Source organism: Rhinoderma darwinii, chromosome 9, assembly GCF_050947455.1.
Source record: "Rhinoderma darwinii isolate aRhiDar2 chromosome 9, aRhiDar2.hap1, whole genome shotgun sequence".
NCBI lineage: Eukaryota > Metazoa > Chordata > Amphibia > Anura > Rhinodermatidae > Rhinoderma > Rhinoderma darwinii.
In genome coordinates, this window is record NC_134695.1 from 92,546,101 (window position 1) to 92,566,201 (window position 20,101).

Genomic DNA, 20,101 nt, shown 5'->3' on the forward strand with positions numbered 1-20,101 from the left:
CGCAAGCTCACAATGTAAGTTATTTATTTAATTTTTTTACTGCTAATTACCATTGTTTCAGTCCAGTTGTGGCTTTATACAGCAGGGAGGAGCATTCCTTGCTGTACTAAGTGAACATTGAAGCGATTGATCTGTCAATGGCCCTTTAAACATATTGTACGGCTCTCGCGGAATTATATTTCAAAATATGTGGCGTTTACGGCTCTCTTAGCCAAAAAGGTTCCTGACCCCTGACCTAGTGGATTTTGAGACTTCTTTTTTATTAGGCTGGGTTCACACAACCTATTTTCAGACATAAACGAGGCGTATTATGCCTCGTTTTAAGTCTGAAAATAGGGCTACAATTAGTCGGCAAACATCTGCCCATTCATTTGAATGGGTTTGCCGACGTACTGTGCAGACACCCTGTAATTTACGCGTCGTCGTTTGACAGCTGTCAAACGACGACGCGTAAATGGACTGCCTCGGCAAAGAAGTGCAGGGCACTTATATACATTATATGCAGGGCACTTCTTTGCCACGTAATTTGAGCCGTTCTTCATTGAACTCAATGAAGCACAGCTCAAGATTTACGAGCGTCTCAGACGGCTCGCAAAATGCGAGGAGGAGCTTTTACGTGTGAAACGAGGCAGCTGTTAACAGTCTGTCTTTTAACACGTAAATGCCTCTCATCGTGTGAACATACCCTTAGGCACCATGTCCGGTTTGAAGAGGTCTTGTGGTGCCAAAACATTGGAAACCCCCCAAAAGTGACCCCAATTTGGAAACTAGACCCCTTGAGGAATCCATTGTAGTTTTCTTGGGGTGCATGCGGCTTTTTGATCAGTTTTTATTCTATTTTTAGGTGGCGTGGTGACTAAAAAACAGCAATTCTACTATTGTTTTTTTATTCTATTTTTTTTACTGCGTTCACCGTGCGCTATAAATGACATATTCACTTTATTCTGCGGGGCGATAAGATTACGGCGATACCAGATGTTTATAGTTTTTTTTATGTCTTATGGCGTTTGCACAATAAAATACGTTTTGTAAACAATCATTCGCTTTTTGTGTTACCTTATTCTAAGAGCCAGAACGTTTTTATTTTTCAATCAATAAAGCCGTGCGAGGACTTATTTTTTGCGTAACGAACTGTAGTTTCGATCAGTACCATTTTTCGGTACATGCGACTTTTTGATCTCTTTTTATTCCATTTTTTTGGAGGTGAAGGGACCAAACAATTGTGATTGTGGTACGGTTTATTAATATTTTTTTTTACGGCGTTCACCGCGCGGGATAAATAATGAAATAATTTTGTAGTTCAGGCCGTTACGGACGCGGCGATACCAATTATGTATAGTTTATTTGTTTGTTTATATATTTTTATTAATAATAACTGAGTAATAAGGTAAAAAGTGGGACTTTTACTTTTATTACTTTTAAAACTTTTAATTTTCTTATTTGTACACATCTTTTTTTAACTTTTTTTAAACTTTATTACTTTGTCCCACTAGGGGACTTGAGGGCAGGAGGCTCTGATCGCTATTCTAATACACTGCACTACATGCGTAGTGCAGTGTATTAGAACTGTCAGCTACTCACTGACAGCAAGCATAGTGGGTCCTGACGTTGTCAGGACCCACTAGGCTTCCGTCTATGGCATAGCCGGACGCCATTGTTTGGTGTCCGGTTGCCATAGTCACCATCGCCGGCCGCTATCGTGTAGCAGGCCGGCGATGGCGGATTAACCCCTAAGAAGCCGCGATCGCTATTGAACGCGGCTTCTGAGGGGTTAATCGGCGGGGGAGCTCCGCGATCGGTCCCGGCACATTGAGCAGTGATAGTCTGCTGTCGGAAACAGCAACTATCACAGCTCATGAACGCGCCCCGCGCGAACGGCGCCGTGTTTACTCCATGACCTACTATTAGGTCACTGAGCGCGAACGCTACAGTTAGCATGACCTAATAGTAGGTCATGGAGCGTTAAAGGGTTAAAAAATACAAAGCAGGAACTAATCCGTGACCGGATCTTTGATTTTGTTGCAAATAAGGCAATTACGGAAAACACTTAAATGTCCCAAAGCACCAAAAAAACCAGTTACTAGTTAAAAGGAACTCTACTCTGCTCATTGCAAAACGTTGATCATTTGTTACATGTTAAATTATACCCAATAGGGGAGAGTTATCAAAACTAGTGGAGAAAAGAGCAGGTGACCATAGCGACCAATCAGGTCAGGGCCTCTGAAAGAGAAAACCATAAATTGAGAGCTGGTATCTGGTTGCTATGGCCCTGCTCCATCGCTCTAGTTTTGATAAATCTGCATGACTGGATTGTCTCACCTGTTCCTTGTGGGTGCCGAGTTTATTATTCTCCTTCAGCTCCTCCTGCAGCTTCTGGATCTGCTGCTTTTGATCGGACACCAGACGCTTGTGCTCTTGAACTCGCATTTCTGTGTTCTGGCGCAAGCTACAAACCTCCTTTTCTAGTCGCTCCACGTCTGTGTAGAGAGTAATTCATGAAATACTGAAGTTACACTACACGACCCGGCCCCAGTACAGCAGGACCAGGCTTACCTTTCACAGTGCTGTTTCTTTGCTCTCGTTCCTTTGTCAGCTCCTGTTTTACTTCTTGAAAAACCGCTTGACTTCGTTCTGTCTCCTTCATCTGATTCTTCACCTCATCTTCTGAATGGCCAAGTTCCTGAAAAACATAATATAATGTTAGTAAAACAAAGAAAAAATGAACCGTAAGATATAGATGATAGAAATACTCCGCGGGCTGACCTTGGTTAGCTGACGAACCAGCCCCTCCATCTCCACGTAACTACTGTCGCTGTATCTGTGGGAGGCTTTATATGTGGAAAAGTCTGTCTGTAGCTTTACCAGGTCTTCCTCCAGTTCTACCACCTGCAATAGAAACATACAAAAACATTTATCAGCCATAGTTATATAATACAATTCTGACTGCCACCACTAGGGGATTTTATGGAAGACTGTATACAACACAATGGGGAGATCAAAACTGGTGGAAGAGAAAAGGGGAGCAGCACCCCATAGCAAACTGTCAGATTCCAGCTATTTTAGAGGCACTTTGGAAAATTAAAGCTGTGACCTGAGTGATTGCCATGTACAACTGCTCCGCTTTTCCTTGGCACTAGTTTTGATTAATCTCCCCCAATGGGTAAACGTTCTAATATATAGGGAGGATACTGGGAGCCATGTTGGGTAAACTCTGGACTGTTCCACCTTTAATATGTAAATTGGTGTTCAATTTAATCTACATAAAAACTTGAGCTACTTTGTAAATACATAACTTAAAGTGTAGCTAAACGTTCGACAAACTTCTGACATGTCACAGTGACAAGTCAGAAGTTTGGATTGGTGGGGGTCCGAGCACTGAGACCCCCACCAATCTCTATAACAAAGCAGCTGAAGTGCTCGTGTGAGCGCTCAGCTGCTTCGTGTCTGTTCGGCTTTTTCTGGAAAGCCGATGTATCGTGTACGGGCTCATAGACTTTCTATTGAGTCCGTACACCGATACATTTATTTCCGGAAAAAGCCAAACCGACACGAAGCGGCTCAGCGCTCACACGAACGCTTCAGCTGCTTCGTTCTAGAGATTGGTGGGGGTCTCAGTGCTCGGACCCCCACCAATCCAGACTTCTAACATGTCACTATGACGTCAGAAGTTTGTCGAACGTTTAGCTCCACTTTAACTTGAACGGTTCCAGATTTACAGCCTGTATACAGCCCAGTTCACACAGTTTTTTTGACACGGAAACCGCATCGGAATCATCACCCAAAACGTCTGAAACCGCCTCCCATTGATTTCAATAGGCTTATAGCCGCTCGCGGGGAAAAAGAATAAGTAATGTTCTTTCTTGTCGTGGTTCCGCCTCTGACCTCCCATTGAAATCAATGGGAGGCAGAAAAAACATTTCTCGCTGTGTTTTTTTGCCCGCAGTGTACAATTGAGCACTGCAGGCGAAAAACGCTGTGAAACCCGCAGCAAGAGAGTGCAGACAGGTCAAAATCGGATTCTTTTTTTTCTGCCTGCAAAATCCTCCATGTGAACAGGGTCTTCCAGTCCAGAGCTAAAATCTCCTAACATTACTTGTTGGCGCAATGGCTGCAGAGAGTGTACGGTTGATTTACCTTCTAGGAAATGTCCTACTGTGTTATAGGAGCTCAAGTAAGATGCATGACACGGACTACAAGATAGACAAACCCTTTAAGCTTAGCGTGTATGAAAGGGGCACTCACCTGGTTCTGTAGGCTTGCTGCACGCTGTCGCATAGACTGTAGTATTTCTTCACTCTGCTGGGCTTGCTCACGGCTCACACTCAGATCTGTCTGTGTCGCTTGAAGTTCATGGGTCAGTTGATCAATGGCCTCCTCGCAGCTCTCTAGCTCAGAGCACTTACCCTCCAGCTCCTGCTGCAGAACCAAGAGTTCACCACGCAGAGCAGAAAGGCGCGCATCGCGCTCAGATACCTGTGAACGTGGAGTCGTGAGTGTTACTACCAATTGGCAAAAAAAAAAAGCTAAATTAACGTATGAGAATATATAGCATCAGAGCATTGTAGCTTTATTAAACACATGTAGTGAAAAAACACACACATTATAGACGGATTATCCTGTAAATCACATACAGCATAGAATGGTCAGTGTATAGTAACTTACCGGCAAATCTAATGCCATAATCAACAGATTAGAAAAGTGAGCTAAAGATATCCCACATATGTGAGGAGGATGGAGGGGACCTATAACCTTAAGTTTAATAATACAGCCATATCATAAAAACGGATTAGCAACCTGTAGATTGACATGACGGCAGCTCTACCAGGGGGACAAGGGAACAAGCCAATGCCTGAAAATATCACCAGAATTGCATACGTTTACCCTGACAGGCAAATGCTGATCCCAGGTCATGCCCCCTGACGTGTGTTTCGCCTTAGATTCATCTGGGATATCTTTAGCTCACTTTTCTAATCTATTGATATGGCCTTTGATTTGCACGCCAGTTACTATACACTGACCATTGTATGCACCATGTGATTTACAGGAGGATCCATCCATAAGGTGTGTTTTTAAACTATATGTGTTTAATAAAGATTTATATATTTTGAACATGAGATTTTGAGCTCTAATCTTTATAGGATGCATAAACATTTGTGTACACCTGCATGCAAATACAGTAGAGCTACATTACAAAAACATTAAAGAGGTTCTCCACTACCGGACAACTGACGGCCTATCCACAGGATAGGTCGTCAGTATATGATCGGTGGGGGTTCAAAACCAAGACCCCGCACAGATCAGCTGCCTCCGGGCACCGGACGTCCATCCCGGAAGCAGATGGCTCCAGTCACGGAATAGTGGCCGAGCTGCAGTACTGCAAGCTCTGCTCTTATACAGGCGGATAGGAGCAGTTTTGCAGAACGGCCGCTATGCAGTGGTAGGAGTCATGGACAACCCCTTTAAGCTTCAAGTATTAAATTGCATTTACCTTTCAAATAGACGTCCCGAAGATGTCCTCTCCGGTGTGGTCTGATATTTTATTTATCCATTTCGGAGTCATTTTGGTTTAGCATGTGTGGAGTTGATAATGATTACTGCCAGTCATTACATTTTGTTGTGACCTTTTCATAGATTCTGAACGGCAGCATGGGAATCCGCATGGTTTCTAGAGGCGACCCACTCCGTCTACTGCTCTGCCATTTAAGGTCTGGGGAAACCCTTATGGGCAATGCAGTGGCTACAACATCATCAGAGCAGCTGAACAGCATGTTGAAATATTTCACACAAGTGGATGGATGGACTGAAAACGACATTTACAGTATTTGATCTTGTGGGAGAAATGCTTTTTATTCTCTCACTTACAGGGGTTGTCTATTTTTTTTTTATATTGATTTATAGAATATGAAATCATACAGATTTCTAATATACATGTTCTGCTCACGTACCTTTCTTCTATCAGTGCAGTTGTCTATCTAAAAATAAAAAAAAGCTATAGCCCACAGGTTTGTCCATAAGAAACACCCATAGGATAATTGAATTGACAGTCATGTGACCCACGTCATGTGACCCCCTGGCATTCAGTAGAGAACAGGTAAAACAGTAGATTATTGAGGATTAGAGGTCAAAGTATTTCTACCTACAGCAGCATCTCATGATGTCTGTCAGTGTCTGTGAGGAGCAGCTCTTCCATTCTTCTCTGTTGTGTATTTTTTTTAACTGGTTCCCGACCGCTGGCTGTATATTTACGGCCTGCGGTCAGGGTCCTTAAAACCCGAGCCATAGACTTTTTACGGCTCGGGTTTTAACTTGCTGCCCGCGCGATCGGGCAGCTGAATGTCGGGTCTCCGGCTGTCAGTGACTGCCGGGGACCCTGAGGAGAGGATAGAAGCAGCTTTCACTGCTTCTGTCTTCTCCGATGTGTTTTTACACAGCGTTCAATGAACGCTGTGTACAGGAATAGAGACAGCAGCAGCGGCGCTGTCTCTATTCCTCCCGGTGATCATGTGACAGGTCACATGATCGCCGGGTCCCGTTAGTGACAGACTGCTGCTGGGTCTTACTAGACCCAGCACAGCCCAGTTAGTGACAATCGTCACTATGAGAGGGCTGATTTCCCCTGTAACTGGGGCTGCTGTGCAGCTCCAGTTACAGTGGAAAAACATGGTGTAAAAGAAAGAAAAAATATATATAAAGTTCCCCAAAGGTCTTTTTTGACCTTTGGGGGACAGACCATAGTAATAAAAAAATAATAAAGTAAAGTGCAAAAAAAATGTAATAATAAATACACATAAAATACCCACCCCAAAAAAAAACGTTCCCCCCGCCAATCATTGTTGTAACGCTAGCGCTGACCCAATTACCCTAATATAGACATGTAATATATTAAAATTTACGGTAGACAATGACGATCACAGATAAAAGGTCTATTTTAGGTTAAAACTATGTTATTACCCAAAAAAAATAGCTGAAACGTAAAAAAGCTTATTTTTTTACTATTATTTTCAAACTTTATGAATAAAAATTCTAAAATAGCAAAAAAGGTGTGTATAAAAACGATAAAAAATGAAACCTACATTGTCTACGGAAAAAACGTCGCAAAAATCACGTCGTTAGCCCAACAAATAAAAACGTTATAGCCATTTAACTAACACGTGCTAAAAATGGCTAAACAGTGTCTGGTCCTGAAGGCGCAAAATAGCCCGGTCCTGAACTGGTTAAATTGAGAGAGAGAGAGATCACATGAGGGACGCCATGGTTAGTCATATTCAGTTATCCTGCGGATGCATTATACATGGCTAATCGGTGGGCTATACCATTCCAATGTGACAAGGGCCTCATACTCTATAATGTATGTAATACATGTATATTAGAAAACTGTGTGATTTCCTATTCTACAAATAAGTTAAAAAAAAAACAGAAACTGGACAGCCCCTTTAACATGCATAGAGACTATATGTATATAATTGCTATTTACAATTATACATCCTCCGAGGGCTGAGGATAATCGACCCTGAGCTACTCAGCAAGTGTTACATCGGTGTATCTCGTTTAGGCACACCAGCTCTCCGCTACCAATATCAATAGTGAAAATCTAGACACACAATTCTACGTACCTCTTCTTTCATTTCCCGAACCTCAACTTCCATCTGTCTGAGACTGGCCTCCAGTTCCCCTGCGCGAGTCAGACAAGCCTGGTATTTGCTGCGGTAAAGCTCCATACTGCTATTTGATGAGTTGTACAGACTCTCTGCACTCACTGCCCTCTCCTCAGCCTCCCACAGACACGTCTGGAGCTTATGAACCTCCTCATCTCGCTGATGGAGCTCAACATCCCGCTGTGATACCTGAGACAAGACCAGAACTTATCGTACAGCACTTCTGACATATATATATATATACACACACACACACACACACACACATACACACGAGACTATATAGGTAAAGACTGTAGTTAAAAGCATATTTTCACCTTTGAGCACCATTTTACCATTTAAATATATAATAAATCTCCATGAAAAGTTGATTCACTGTTATTTTTACTGATCCAGTTACAGCCAGTGTTATACTCCAGAGCTACATTCATAGTTGAGCTGGTTTTTATTGGAAACGTTCAGTAAGCTTGTCATCGATCACAACCCTAACAGCTCGGCTCCTGAAATCAATGGTGATGGAAACGGAAACCTATGGTTTCAGTTTCAGTCAGGGCTCCGTTCCTGACACAGATGTGAACATAGCCTAAGATCTTCTCTTCTGAGGAGAAAGAAGGAAGTGACAAAAGTCCAGAAACCCTGGGATTCTATTGCCCTGCATATCTGTACACATGTAAATGCCCCTTTAGCTTCAGTAAACGGTGGTCCTTTTTCAGAGTGAGGCCGAATTCAGACGAACGTGGGGAAACTCGGAAGTGAAAAAACTGCAGTTTTTCACGTCAGAGTTGCATTCGTGCGGGTCCCGTTTTCACAGATCCCCATAGACTTGTCTATCGAGGGATCCGTGAAAATGGAACAAAATAGGACTTATTCTATTTCACCATTGAAATACATGCGTCCGTGTGACGGCCGTCGTCTGAATTCGGCCGCCACACGGATGTATACCAGAGTCGTGTGAATTTGGCCCAAAATTGGCAGTGAAAACAAGCGCCGATCAACGAGACACCTCGTTGATCAGCACTTGTTTGTTCCTTTCACAAGGAGCAATAATCGGTTATGTATAGGGAGGAGCATCATTACCACGATTGTTCATCCCCATAATGTTGGCAGCCGGTATACCCAGAGAGATGTGCTGCCGACAACGATAATATTTAATGCTGAACAAACAAGCAGATCATCAGATGAACGAGCTTTTGCTTGTTCATCGGCTGATCGTTTCCCTGTTTACACAGGACAATGATCGGGAACGAGCGATCATATGACCGCTGGTTTGCCTGATCATTGGCCCGTGTAATTGGGCCCTAAGGCATAACCATGAAAAGGATTCTTACTCGCGTCACCCGTTTACTCAGCATTTTTTACTCTTCTTATTCACTGGGCAAATGCTACGGATAAACTTTACAGCAGGACTGTCTCCCCATCATGGAATAGAGGTTTGTAAACGATGAAATATTGTACTTCAGTAATAAAGACGTCTTACCTGTTCCTCCAGCTGCACTTGTAAATGCTGTGAAAGGGTCAGATCCTGCAGGAGTCTCTCCATTTTCACTCTGCAGTGCTGAAGTTCTAGCTCCTGCTCCTCATGCCTCCTGGTGACAGATTCCAGTTTCTCCTGAAGCCGCAGAGAGTCACTTCTAAAGCGATCGGTATCCACCTGATGTGTCAGTCTTAGAGAGGAGAGCTGATGCTGCAGTCTCTGCACCTGCAAACACAAAGGATCTTAGAATGCCAGTAAACGTCAAACAGTTGTCCTTGCTTTGGATTCCAGCTGCTCTCACCTCGGAATCGCTGTTCTCTCTCTCTTGCTGCAACTTTTGGATGACGGTTTCATTTTCAATGGCTGCATTTTGACGTTCCGTGCAGATGTCCTGAAGGCTTTGAACGTCACTCTGTAGGTTTTTGAGCTTGGATCGAGCACTCTTCAACTCCTCAACACGTTCTGCGAGCTACAGAAAACACATCGCAGCTATATACTTATTCATATCAGCGCAATGTGTCCAGATTTCTACATCCAATTTAGTTTCACCAATGTAAAGATTTAAACAGAAGCATTTTACCAGGTAAACAATACAAACAGCTGCAAGGAAAATATGTTCAATTCTTGTGTGGTGTTGTCAAGGCTTTTTACGGAGCTTTTATTCGAGTTCCACCAGAATTTCACTGTTTTGGGACCCCAAGTGTCAGAGTGCCGTTATTCTAGTAATCCAAATTTGTTTGCTTCCAGTGAAATGTAACGCACACTTCCATGATTAAGAAACGCCAAATACAGACAGAGGATTGTGGATTGCAGCAAGATAGAAGATCTGACCATAGGGGAATTATAAAGTGATTGCATGAAATTAGAAAGAGTCAAATTTAGTCTCCCCCTTCTCCCCTAGAAACCGCACCACTCTTGTCCAATAGATGTGTCTGGTATTGCAGCTGAGCCCCATTCTCTTACATGGGTAATGCATTCAATAAAAATCCTTTGGATGAGATATTATCCAGGTCTTAAAAAGCTGCAATTAACATTTTATACAAAACTTAAATTCTCTAGCAGCTTATATACTTTTTTTAGCAGTGTTTTCTTTCCACCCATCCCCCATTCACACCTCACTTCTTGCTTGCTGTAGCGCTTGTTCTCTAGCGGTAAGGTCTGTGCGTAGATTCAGAATCACCTGATCCCGACTGGAGACCTGTAGTTAGGAAAAAACAGAGTGTGAAGTTCTATGTATAACTGGTGAAGACATGAGCGGTCACACCAGGTGCATAGCGGCTACTTCAAGCGTCTCCTATTTTATGACCTCTTTCTGTGCAGCTTTGTGCTTCTCGCTGACAATCCCCAGGTCTCGCTCTGATCTCTCCAGGTTGCTGCTGAGCTGGGAGACCTCTTTCTCTGTTGTTTTCTGCTGCTCTGTCGATGTGGTCAGTTCTTGTTGCGTCTGTTCCAGCAGTGATTGACACAGCGACAGCTGCTCAAAATATGAGAAAATATTACATATTTAATAAGGGTGATAAAAAAAACACAGAGGAGCACTACACGTAACAGTGTGTCGATCCAGAAAAAAAGGCAAAAAATAAACTCCACTGAGGCAGTGGGAAATTAGTGTAGTAGCAAAGATGGCCAAATAGATTAGACAGTCACCCGTATAGATGATAAAACCGTTATCGAGGATTGCATCTCTTGTAAGAAAGTCCCACAAAGCCCTTTATAACTAAATTAAAATGTGGTTTAACCGTACTAACTATGAGACCATCTTTCCTATTTATACAGTTTTTATTTGTATCCCCCTGGGTAAAAAAAACAAAGACACTCAGCAGACCTCTAATGTCATTGGATACATTTTTTTACGTGCTGAATATCCTTATACTCAACATAACAAAAACAAATACCTTTTTTCTTTGTGCTCTTAGAGTGTACCTCCAGTTATAAAGCATGTTGTTTAGTACGTGTAAGTACCTGTTTATAGATAGCTCTTTGACATATTCTTTACTTGTGCCGGATTTCCCGCTGCACGCCAGCAATAATGCACTGAAATCTCCCGGCAATAGGCACACATACCCACACAGTGGTCCCTGCCGATAAGCTACTAGGAGAGTGCAAGGCTTACCGGTGGGTACAGCAGCCTAGGAGACAGAGCGTGTGGCTCTATCTCCTGGTTATTGTTAGCGTGCAGTAGTGGGTCCAGCAGTGATGATTAACGAAGAGATGCACAGTCCCATTATAACGTATATGACAGAGAGCCATCTATCAGTAAGTACGTACACAAATTAAAATTTATAACTGGCTGTAAGCTTTAACCCTTAAATGTAAGGTCATCTACATTAAAGGGAAGAGGTCATGAATTTTATTTATTTTTTTATATAATATTGCTTTTAGTATGTTATTAAAATACATTTTATTTATTTGTGTTCTTGTGTTCTACTTTTTTCTTTCTTTTACTTCTCTATGGGGGCTGCCATTTTTTTTTTCATCTCTGTATGCATCGATTAACGACACATACAGAGATGGAATACGGCACATACAACCCCATAGAGAATGGGAACGGGAGCCGTTCCATTCTCTGCAGCGTACGCCGTCTGTGTGGGAACGGCGCATGCGGCGTTCCCACACAGACCAAAAGGAAGGTCTTTGGCAGAGCGAAATCCGGCGCCATTTTCATGTGGACCGGAAGCTGCGGCCGGACAGTAAGATGACGACTTCTGGTCGCGGCTTCCGGCCATATGTTGAAGGCAGCGAAGATGCAAGGCAGAGGAGCGGAGGCGGCAGGAGCAGGTAACTTATGTTTGTGTATGTCATGTGTGTATTATGTTCGTGTTATACTGTCTGATTACCACTGTATCTAATCCTCCTACTCTGTGCATTCGCTCAGAAAATGGCAGCACACAGTGTAGGAGGTTTGAAGATTTAACCCCCTCCTTCTCCTGCCACTAGCCAGAATAAGGGAGGGGGGATTGTGTGAGGACACTAGAGCGAGTGTGTGTACCCCAAGTTTGCAGCATAAAGCAATGAGGTTGCTTTACCACATTGCCAATGCTGTAATTTTGGGAATTGCTCCCTCTAGTGCCCAGAACATGGAAATGTTAGAAATTAGAATCTAATTTATAATATTTCCTGACTTGTGAAAAAAAAAAATTACAACAATGTTTAATCACTTACATAATAATTGTTTAACTAAAAAATAAATAAAAACATTTCTAGCGACACATTCCCTTTAAGTTACATATGTAGTTAAAATAGGTTAGCCGTATATGGACAGTGATGTTAGGGGCTTCCCCAGAGATGGAGTACGGGAGCAGAGCCTTTACTAGCGCTCTGCCCGGGACTTCAGCTCTGCTCCGGACATCACTATGCTCCTAGAGGGAACCCCATTTGCGCAACTTACAGGGAGAGGGGCTGTGTGGCACTACCTGGGAGGGGGACTATCTACAGAGGGCACTACAAACTGGAGGCCTAACTTCTATATGGGGGCATAAACAGGGCCCAACGTCAATATGGGGGCACAAGGTGATGTTTTCTGCCATTTTAGTGCCGCCGTGAGTTCCCTTGCTAAGGGGCCTACTAAGTCTGTGTCACCCAAGGGCCCACATAAGCCTGGAGCCGGCCCGGTTTACATATATATCGGGTATACTATTAGATTAGCATAAGTTTGAAAAGTTAGTGCATACCTCATTCCTGCATGATCCAAGCTCTTCCCTTGTTGTTGACAACTCTTGCTGGCAAACTTCAATAGTTTTTTCCATCTGCTGAACCTGTTACACAAGGTGGTGGAATTGTAAAATGTATTCTGTGTCTGGGTTACCCTCCCAAGGAAAGACTTTTTTAAAAAAAAATAAATTATTTTTTTAGAAGAGGACCTGTCACTAGGTCATATCAGTTAAACTTGTTTACTTACCTGAATTAGCACAGTCGTCCTGATTCCAGCGCTGTTTTTCTTTTTTTTTCCAGAGATATGGCCCACTGTTGTGTTGGCTCTTTATTTGCCAATTTGCTGTAGTTAGCCAACGGGGTGGAGCTAGCTTCCCTGCCTCTGATGCATTAGGCAGCTTGGGTAGTTCACGCCCTGTTGGCTAACTACAGCAAATTAGCATAGAGGAAGCCAGTGCAACAGTGGGCCATGCCTCATCTCTGGAGCAAGGAAGCCCAGGAAAAAAAATTGCGCTGGAATCAGGGAGACTTCGCTATTCAGGTCAGTATTCCAGTTCAACTTAGAGAAGCTAGGTCATAGAAGTGGTTTATGAAATATTACTGGCTCTTTAAACACAAGTAAGGTTATACAGACTATCGTACCCGAGCCTCTGCCTCCTTGCTACACTCTTCTTTCTCCTGGTTGGCAATTTGCAAAGCATCCTGTGAACTTTGCAACTGTTCCTTGAGAGATTCAATTTGTGTGTCTTTCCTAGTAATGTCAAGCAGCAAAGATTCTGCCTGGTGACGAGCCTCACGTAGCTGCTGTTCACTCTGAGTCAACTGTGGGATAAACAAGATAAGGCGTGGAATCAAGGAGAAATCCCAGGGAGGAGATGAGAGCAAAGATAATAAGCGGAGAGAAGTTGTAGGATGGGATAATTTATATATATATATATATATATATATATATATATATATATAAAAGAAGAATGGTGGCAGAGGGGACAGATAACCCATATGGGAACGCAAGCAGTAAAGAAAATGGGATGAAAGACTAATGGCAGAGAAAAAGAACACAATATGGAGCCTAAAAGAGGACAAATATAAGAATGGCGTTTGGTTACAGGCAAATAAATTTGTTATGGAAGCTCCTAATTAAAAGAATTGATAATCGTTCCATATAATCAGATCTACCTCTTTTTGAAGCTGCTGAACTTTGCTATGGAGAGCGTCTCTTTCCTCCTGGATCAGTGTAATCTTCTCTTGCGCAGTCTCTTGTTCAGACTCACACGTTGCAAGTTGGGCTTCTAGTCTCTCTGTGGTTCTAGTCTGTGCCTGCATCTATAAACATACATTACAGTGGCTGATACAAAGAAGTTAAATAGGCTCTGTCACCACATTATAAGAGCCCTATCTTCTACATAAGGAGATGGGTGCTATAATGTAGGTGACAGTGATGCTTTTTATTTGACCAATCAGTGACCAATCAGCGTCATACACTCCTCTCCATTCATTTACACAGCAGCATCGCGTTCTTACTAGAACACGATGTGCAGCCACATACACAGTCATTAACGTTAATCAAGTGTCCTGATAATGAATATACATTACCTCCAGCCTGGACATCATGTGTATTCAGAATCCTGACACTTCTGAATATTTTCTGTGAGATTCCAGCAAGCCACGCGTTATCTCGCGAGATTACGATGTAAACGAGATTTCGTTTCCCTTGCTGGAAATCTCATGGAAAAGATTCAGAAGTGTCAGGATTCTGAATACACATCCCGTCCTGGCTGGGGGTAATGTATATTCATTATCAGGACACTTGATTAACGTTAACGTCTGTGTATGTGGCTGCACATCGTGTTCTAGTAAGAACGCGATGCTGCTGTGTAAATGAATGGAGAGGAGTGTATGACGCTGATTGGTCACTGATTGATTAGCGTCATAAACGCCTCTGTACAACGCCCACTTGGTCGAAAGTAAAAACACGCCCACTTGGGCATTAAGAAACTCATTAGCATAAAGCTAAAAATCGCTAATAAAGTGGTTTAAAATAGATTGTTTTTCTAAATAAAAAGCATCACTGTCACCTACATTATAGCGCCAATCTCCTTATATAGGAGATAGGGCACTTATAATGTGGTTGTCACAGCTTCACTGGTTACCGTCTTATTCAAGTTCTACTTGTTGACATTTTATTTTATTTGTTTCAATCAGTGCTGGCTACATTGTACTAGGGTTAAATTGCAAACTAGTAATCGCCCAGGGTCCATCTTACCTTCTGCTCTACATCTTCCTTTTGGATATTTAGGTCTCGCATCTCTCTTTCCAGCTTCAGAACAGTCTCAGACTGTGAGGTCTTCTCTGCCTGACACCGTGAGAGATCCTCCTGAAGACTCATCCTTGTAGTCTCCAAATGTTGGCCCTGGATAGCAATATGAGTAATAGAAGTATGAGATAGACCGCCAGAGCTGTAGAGTTCATTATTGCTTGTTCCTGCTTTATAATATTGGCAAATTACAGTGTTATATTGACATTTTATTGTAGACTGTATAAGTGGCCTCGGAAAAATCTGTAAATTAATTAAATCACAAGTATAAAGCACTAAGTGTTTCTCTTATACGCTTATGGGAAGTGTTCTCTGGAAATGCTATTGATCCAGAAAAGTAGATCACTGGTCACAGCAGAGAGAGAGATGGGGGCACATGCACTTCTCCACTGAAAATAATGGGGAGAAAAAAAAAATCAACAATATTAAATATTATTCCTTAAAATGAGTTGGAGCTTAGTATCTGAACATTGGGAACTTGTGATCAATGCAAGTTCTAATACCACACTCTTAAACGCCTTTGCAAAAATGGATATGTAAGGACTTTAGGATAGAATTTTACTGATATACTTTATTACCTGCAAGACTCCTCTTGGCTTGGCAATCTGAGCAATTTAACATTTGCAGTAGCTGTAGTTAACGGGGTTTTCCAGGGATTTCAATTGATTGTCCATCCTTAAAATAGCCCATCAATGCACAATCAACAGAATAAAGGGGCCATGGCGGTATTATTTATCTAGGCACAGTGACATCCACACAAGTGTGGCTCAACCTGGTACTGCAGTTCAGCCAGTTTACTTGAATGGATAGCATAGGTCATCAATTGAAGAGTCCAGAAAACCCTTTTACCAGCCTATTATAAGACTGACTGACTGACTGACTGACTGACTGACTGACTGACGCTGAAAACCAGTATCTGTAGTTATACCAGAAATAGAAATGTTGGGGTTTTATTTTTGTTTGTTATTCTTCATGCAGAATTTCTTTCAATATCCGGCCATCTTACCTTGTCTTCTGAATGCTGCAGCTGCCGCCTTAGGCCCTGCACTTCTTTACATAGCCGTTCCAAATGCTGCTCTTTCTGGTTTACCTTAAAAAAAATATATATAATAATAATAATAATAATAATAATAATAATAATAATAATTACTGCCGTTTCGGATGTGTGACCCACCCAGCAGACCAAGAGGACTGTCTTTTTACCTTGCTCTCGATCAAGTTGTGTTGCTCGCTTAAAGCCAGGCTCTGGGTCTCCAACTCCGCATGCAGGGCACCAGTCTCTTGTTCTAACCGCTGGCTATGTTCATGCAGCCGAAGTTTTTCTTCCTGCAGCTCCTGCAGTGATTGCTCCTGATTAACGAGCTGTAAAAAAATTATAAATATCAAGAAAACTACTGGTCAGAACCTAAAACCAGATTCTAAAAGTCCCTTTTACATGGGCCAATGATCGGGCAAACGAGCGGTCATATGAAAAACAAGGCAAGCATTAGCCGATGAATGAGCAAACGCTCATTCATTGGCTGATCATGTATCTTATGCAGCAATAAATATTATCATTGTCAGCTGCACATCTCCCAGTAACAGGACCTTGATAGTAAGTATTGTACAGTTCTATGGCATTGTGCATGCATTCTTCATCAATTTAAGGTGGGCAGCTGCTGACCTGATCTCGGGCACGGTGTAGACTTTCCAGAATGTTCCTATGTTCCCTCTGCAGTTCTGCGTTCTTCCTCTCCTGCTCTAGTACACGGTCCTGCAGCTCCAGGGCTTCTCTCTGAGAACTGCTATACCTCCCCCGCAGAGACGCTGCCTCAGCCTGTGAACTCTGCAGCTCTTCTTGCATGGAGGTGAGCTACAACGAGAAATAAAGTCAATGTGAGAACCTCTCTGCCTAGAACGGTTATATTTATAAAGCTTTACTATCGGAGTTTCCACCAATTCTGGATCTGATGTGCTTTACTATTGTAGCCACATATTCCTATATACAAAATCGCTGCTAAGAGGTTTGTGCATTCTTCTGATTAAAATGAGTAGATGTCTCAGAAAACTAGAATATTAATGCTTTAGGTATCCTCCTCTGTCAACTCATTTAAAAAACCTCTTCAGCGATTACTGTATATCAGTTTATGGTTAAAGGCCATGTACACCTTTGAAAACTTATTTTGTATTAAATCAATGTTTTGTGAGATTATAAACATTTATTTGAATTTACTTTTAATAAGAATTTTCTTTATATTTTTGGATACAGCTTCTATGCATCCTCTTTACATAGAAGCTGTATCATTCGCGATCAGCTGTATCCGTCTATGAAGTGAACTGACGGCTCGGCGTGTATCTAACACACAGGATCACAATAAGATCGATCATACGTGCTCGATATATGGTGGGCCTGTGTGTTAAGATACACACAGGATCTGTTCTCAGCCAAGCCATCAGTTTACTTCACTGACGGATACAGCTGATAGCGAGTGATACAGCTTCTATGTATAGAGAATACACAGAAGCTGTATCGGAAAAACTAAGGAACACTTTTAATTCAAGTCAATTCGAAAAAAAATGTTACAACTTTGAGATTAGATATATATAGAGATTATATATATATAAAGTTGATATATATATATATATATATATCTCTCAACTTTCAAAAGTTGTACATAGCCTTTAAAGGTGGGTGACAATAAATATGGCTGCCATTACGGACACCACATGGGTTGTCATCCAGCTTTCCAATACTCTTGAACGGAAAATCTGCTAAGCAATGTAGTGATACGAAGGTCCTGCCGCATAACTAGGAAAATTTTAAAACAGAACGCTTCATATCTCATAGCTGGAATTAGATAGAGGTTTTAATGTAAGAGTAGATGACTCAAGAAAATCTATTCATTGGGGATTATTTTTTTTGTAGGGGGGCATTCTTGAAGATTACATATCAAAATTAGGCCTAGTTATACATTGGTCGTCAGTCTATATTCGGGTTAAATATTCACAGAGATCGATAGTCTGTATAGGACAATACAGCGACCATGTAGCAAACTATCTCATAGAAGTACATTAAAAATAAAAAATGTCCAGCTGCAATGCTCCTAATTACTGGACCCTTTGCAGGTTTGAGTAGCTTAAAAATAAAATCCACTTTTTACATGTACGATTCACTGACCAGGAACTTCGCGTCCTGCATCTCTGCTCTCATCCTGTGAATTATTGTCAAATGTTCATGCTCGGCAGTCTCTGCTCTCTGAAGTCTTTCCTCCAGGTCACGTCTCTGGTGTAGCTCCCATGCCGGCGGGGTCTGCTCTTCTCGTTGTATGTATAGAGAATCTTCCCTCAGTTTATCGATCTGAAAAGAAACAAGGTGATATCAGCACTAGTACAGGAGACAGATCAGACTTCATACACACATCATGAGGATTCCTTACCTCTGCTTCTAGTTCTCGCTGACTGACCCTCAAAGCAAAGTTTTCCCCCTCGAGTTGCGACAAACGCAGGTTACTTTCAGAAAGCTAGAAAAAAAAAAAAAAGATATATAGACTAAATGAAAGAGGTTACTATGCAGAAAAAAAAATTCTTATTCGTAATAAGCGAATCAAGATTTATGAAGGGATGATAAAAGACAAGTAGCAACTCTGGTATCAACAATCATCTGATAATCAGCTTAGGCCATGTTCACACCACGTCAACATATCCAGAGCCTTATACAAGTGATGCAGGAATGCTTGTGGATAAAAGGTTCTGAAGCTGGGACATAGACATTACACTTCGGTAACGTTTCTGTGGTTCTTAAAGCAGAGCACATCGAGATCACGCTGTAACATGTCATTTACAGCGTGATCTCGCGAGATTACGCTTGCTCTGCTATAAGTCCCACACAAACGTTACCAAAGTGTCGGGATTGTGAATAGACATCCCGTCCTGGCTGGAAGGAATGTCTATTCACGGTCAAGACACTTCAGTAACGTTAATGTGTCAGTATAAGACAGCACATAGTGAACAACGCAGTGTCACTATGCGCTGAGTAAACGAATGGAGAGAAGTATATGACGCTGATTGGTCACGGATTGGTCACTGATTGGTCAGCGTCATACAAAAAATAAATCGCTCCTAACGTGCTAAAAATAGATTGTTTTTCTAAATAAAAAACCCTGCTGTCACCTACATTACAGCGCCCATCTCCTTATGCAGGAGACAGGGCACTTATAATGTGGTGACAGAGTCTCTTTAATGAAGCAACAGGAGACCACAGACAAATGTCAGCCAATTCCAGACCTAAGCTACCTGAGAAATAGCAATTTATGAGCTAGTAGGAGGATTGGCTATACAAGAGCTCCACACTTTAAGAAATGTATCAGGGCACCCACACGCTTCATAAGTGAGCTTAAAGAGTGGCAAGGTAGAATTAACCAGAGCAATCCATGCTGACAATGTAGGACCCTTTGGCTCTTTCCAATTCAGGAGGATAGTCTTTTTTAGCATAGAAGAAGAGGAGCGTCATGAGAGACCTAACAGCAACAGTAGGTATCATTTCTTGTACCAATAATAAAAGACACGTTCTGGGATCAAGTATACGAGGGAGTCCTACTTTAAGCTCAAGGAACTCTAATATCTCAGCCCAGAAATGATTAATAATCTGACTTTCACAGAACATGTGTAGGAAGGAGCCCTCAACTCCGTGGCACCGTGGACAGACAGGAGTAGGATACGTCCCATTCTAAATAACTTGTAAGGGGTGTAGTAAACTTGGTGGAAAAATTTCAATTGAATAAGTCGGTCTCTCGTAGATATCAAGGGACCTGTTAAAGCGGATAGCATTTCCTTATGATCGTCTGTAGACACAGAGGAAAGAGTCTGAGACCAACGATCCAAGGCTCTAACAAGTTTTTTAGAAGATACAGTTAACAATTGCCCATAAAGTGTGCATAATGGCTTAGCCACCGTCTCCCGCGTCACCCAATTTTCCACCAGGGACGTAGAGAGTCTAATGTTATATCCTGCAAACGGCAACCAAAGGGC

At 42.1% G+C, this 20,101-nt stretch overlaps 1 protein-coding gene across 1 annotated transcript in view; it reads right to left on the reverse strand.

The window, feature by feature from the left end:
* The window catches only part of PMFBP1 (polyamine modulated factor 1 binding protein 1), a 104,423-nt gene that overhangs the window by 19,408 nt on the left and 64,914 nt on the right, over nucleotides 1-20,101 (reverse strand). Inside the window, exons 10-27 of the mRNA XM_075838504.1 lie at nucleotides 18,511-18,594; nucleotides 18,252-18,431; nucleotides 16,758-16,946; nucleotides 16,298-16,456; nucleotides 16,101-16,184; nucleotides 15,044-15,190; nucleotides 13,957-14,103; nucleotides 13,423-13,602; nucleotides 12,801-12,884; nucleotides 10,436-10,603; nucleotides 10,244-10,327; nucleotides 9,431-9,598; nucleotides 9,133-9,354; nucleotides 7,614-7,844; nucleotides 4,243-4,473; nucleotides 2,764-2,886; nucleotides 2,554-2,680; nucleotides 2,320-2,477 (exon numbers count right to left, since the gene is read on the reverse strand). Coding sequence (XP_075694619.1) covers nucleotides 2,320-2,477; nucleotides 2,554-2,680; nucleotides 2,764-2,886; nucleotides 4,243-4,473; nucleotides 7,614-7,844; nucleotides 9,133-9,354; nucleotides 9,431-9,598; nucleotides 10,244-10,327; nucleotides 10,436-10,603; nucleotides 12,801-12,884; nucleotides 13,423-13,602; nucleotides 13,957-14,103; nucleotides 15,044-15,190; nucleotides 16,101-16,184; nucleotides 16,298-16,456; nucleotides 16,758-16,946; nucleotides 18,252-18,431; nucleotides 18,511-18,594 — 2,766 coding nt within the window. The remainder of the gene's footprint in view (nucleotides 1-2,319; nucleotides 2,478-2,553; nucleotides 2,681-2,763; nucleotides 2,887-4,242; nucleotides 4,474-7,613; nucleotides 7,845-9,132; nucleotides 9,355-9,430; nucleotides 9,599-10,243; nucleotides 10,328-10,435; nucleotides 10,604-12,800; nucleotides 12,885-13,422; nucleotides 13,603-13,956; nucleotides 14,104-15,043; nucleotides 15,191-16,100; nucleotides 16,185-16,297; nucleotides 16,457-16,757; nucleotides 16,947-18,251; nucleotides 18,432-18,510; nucleotides 18,595-20,101) is intronic.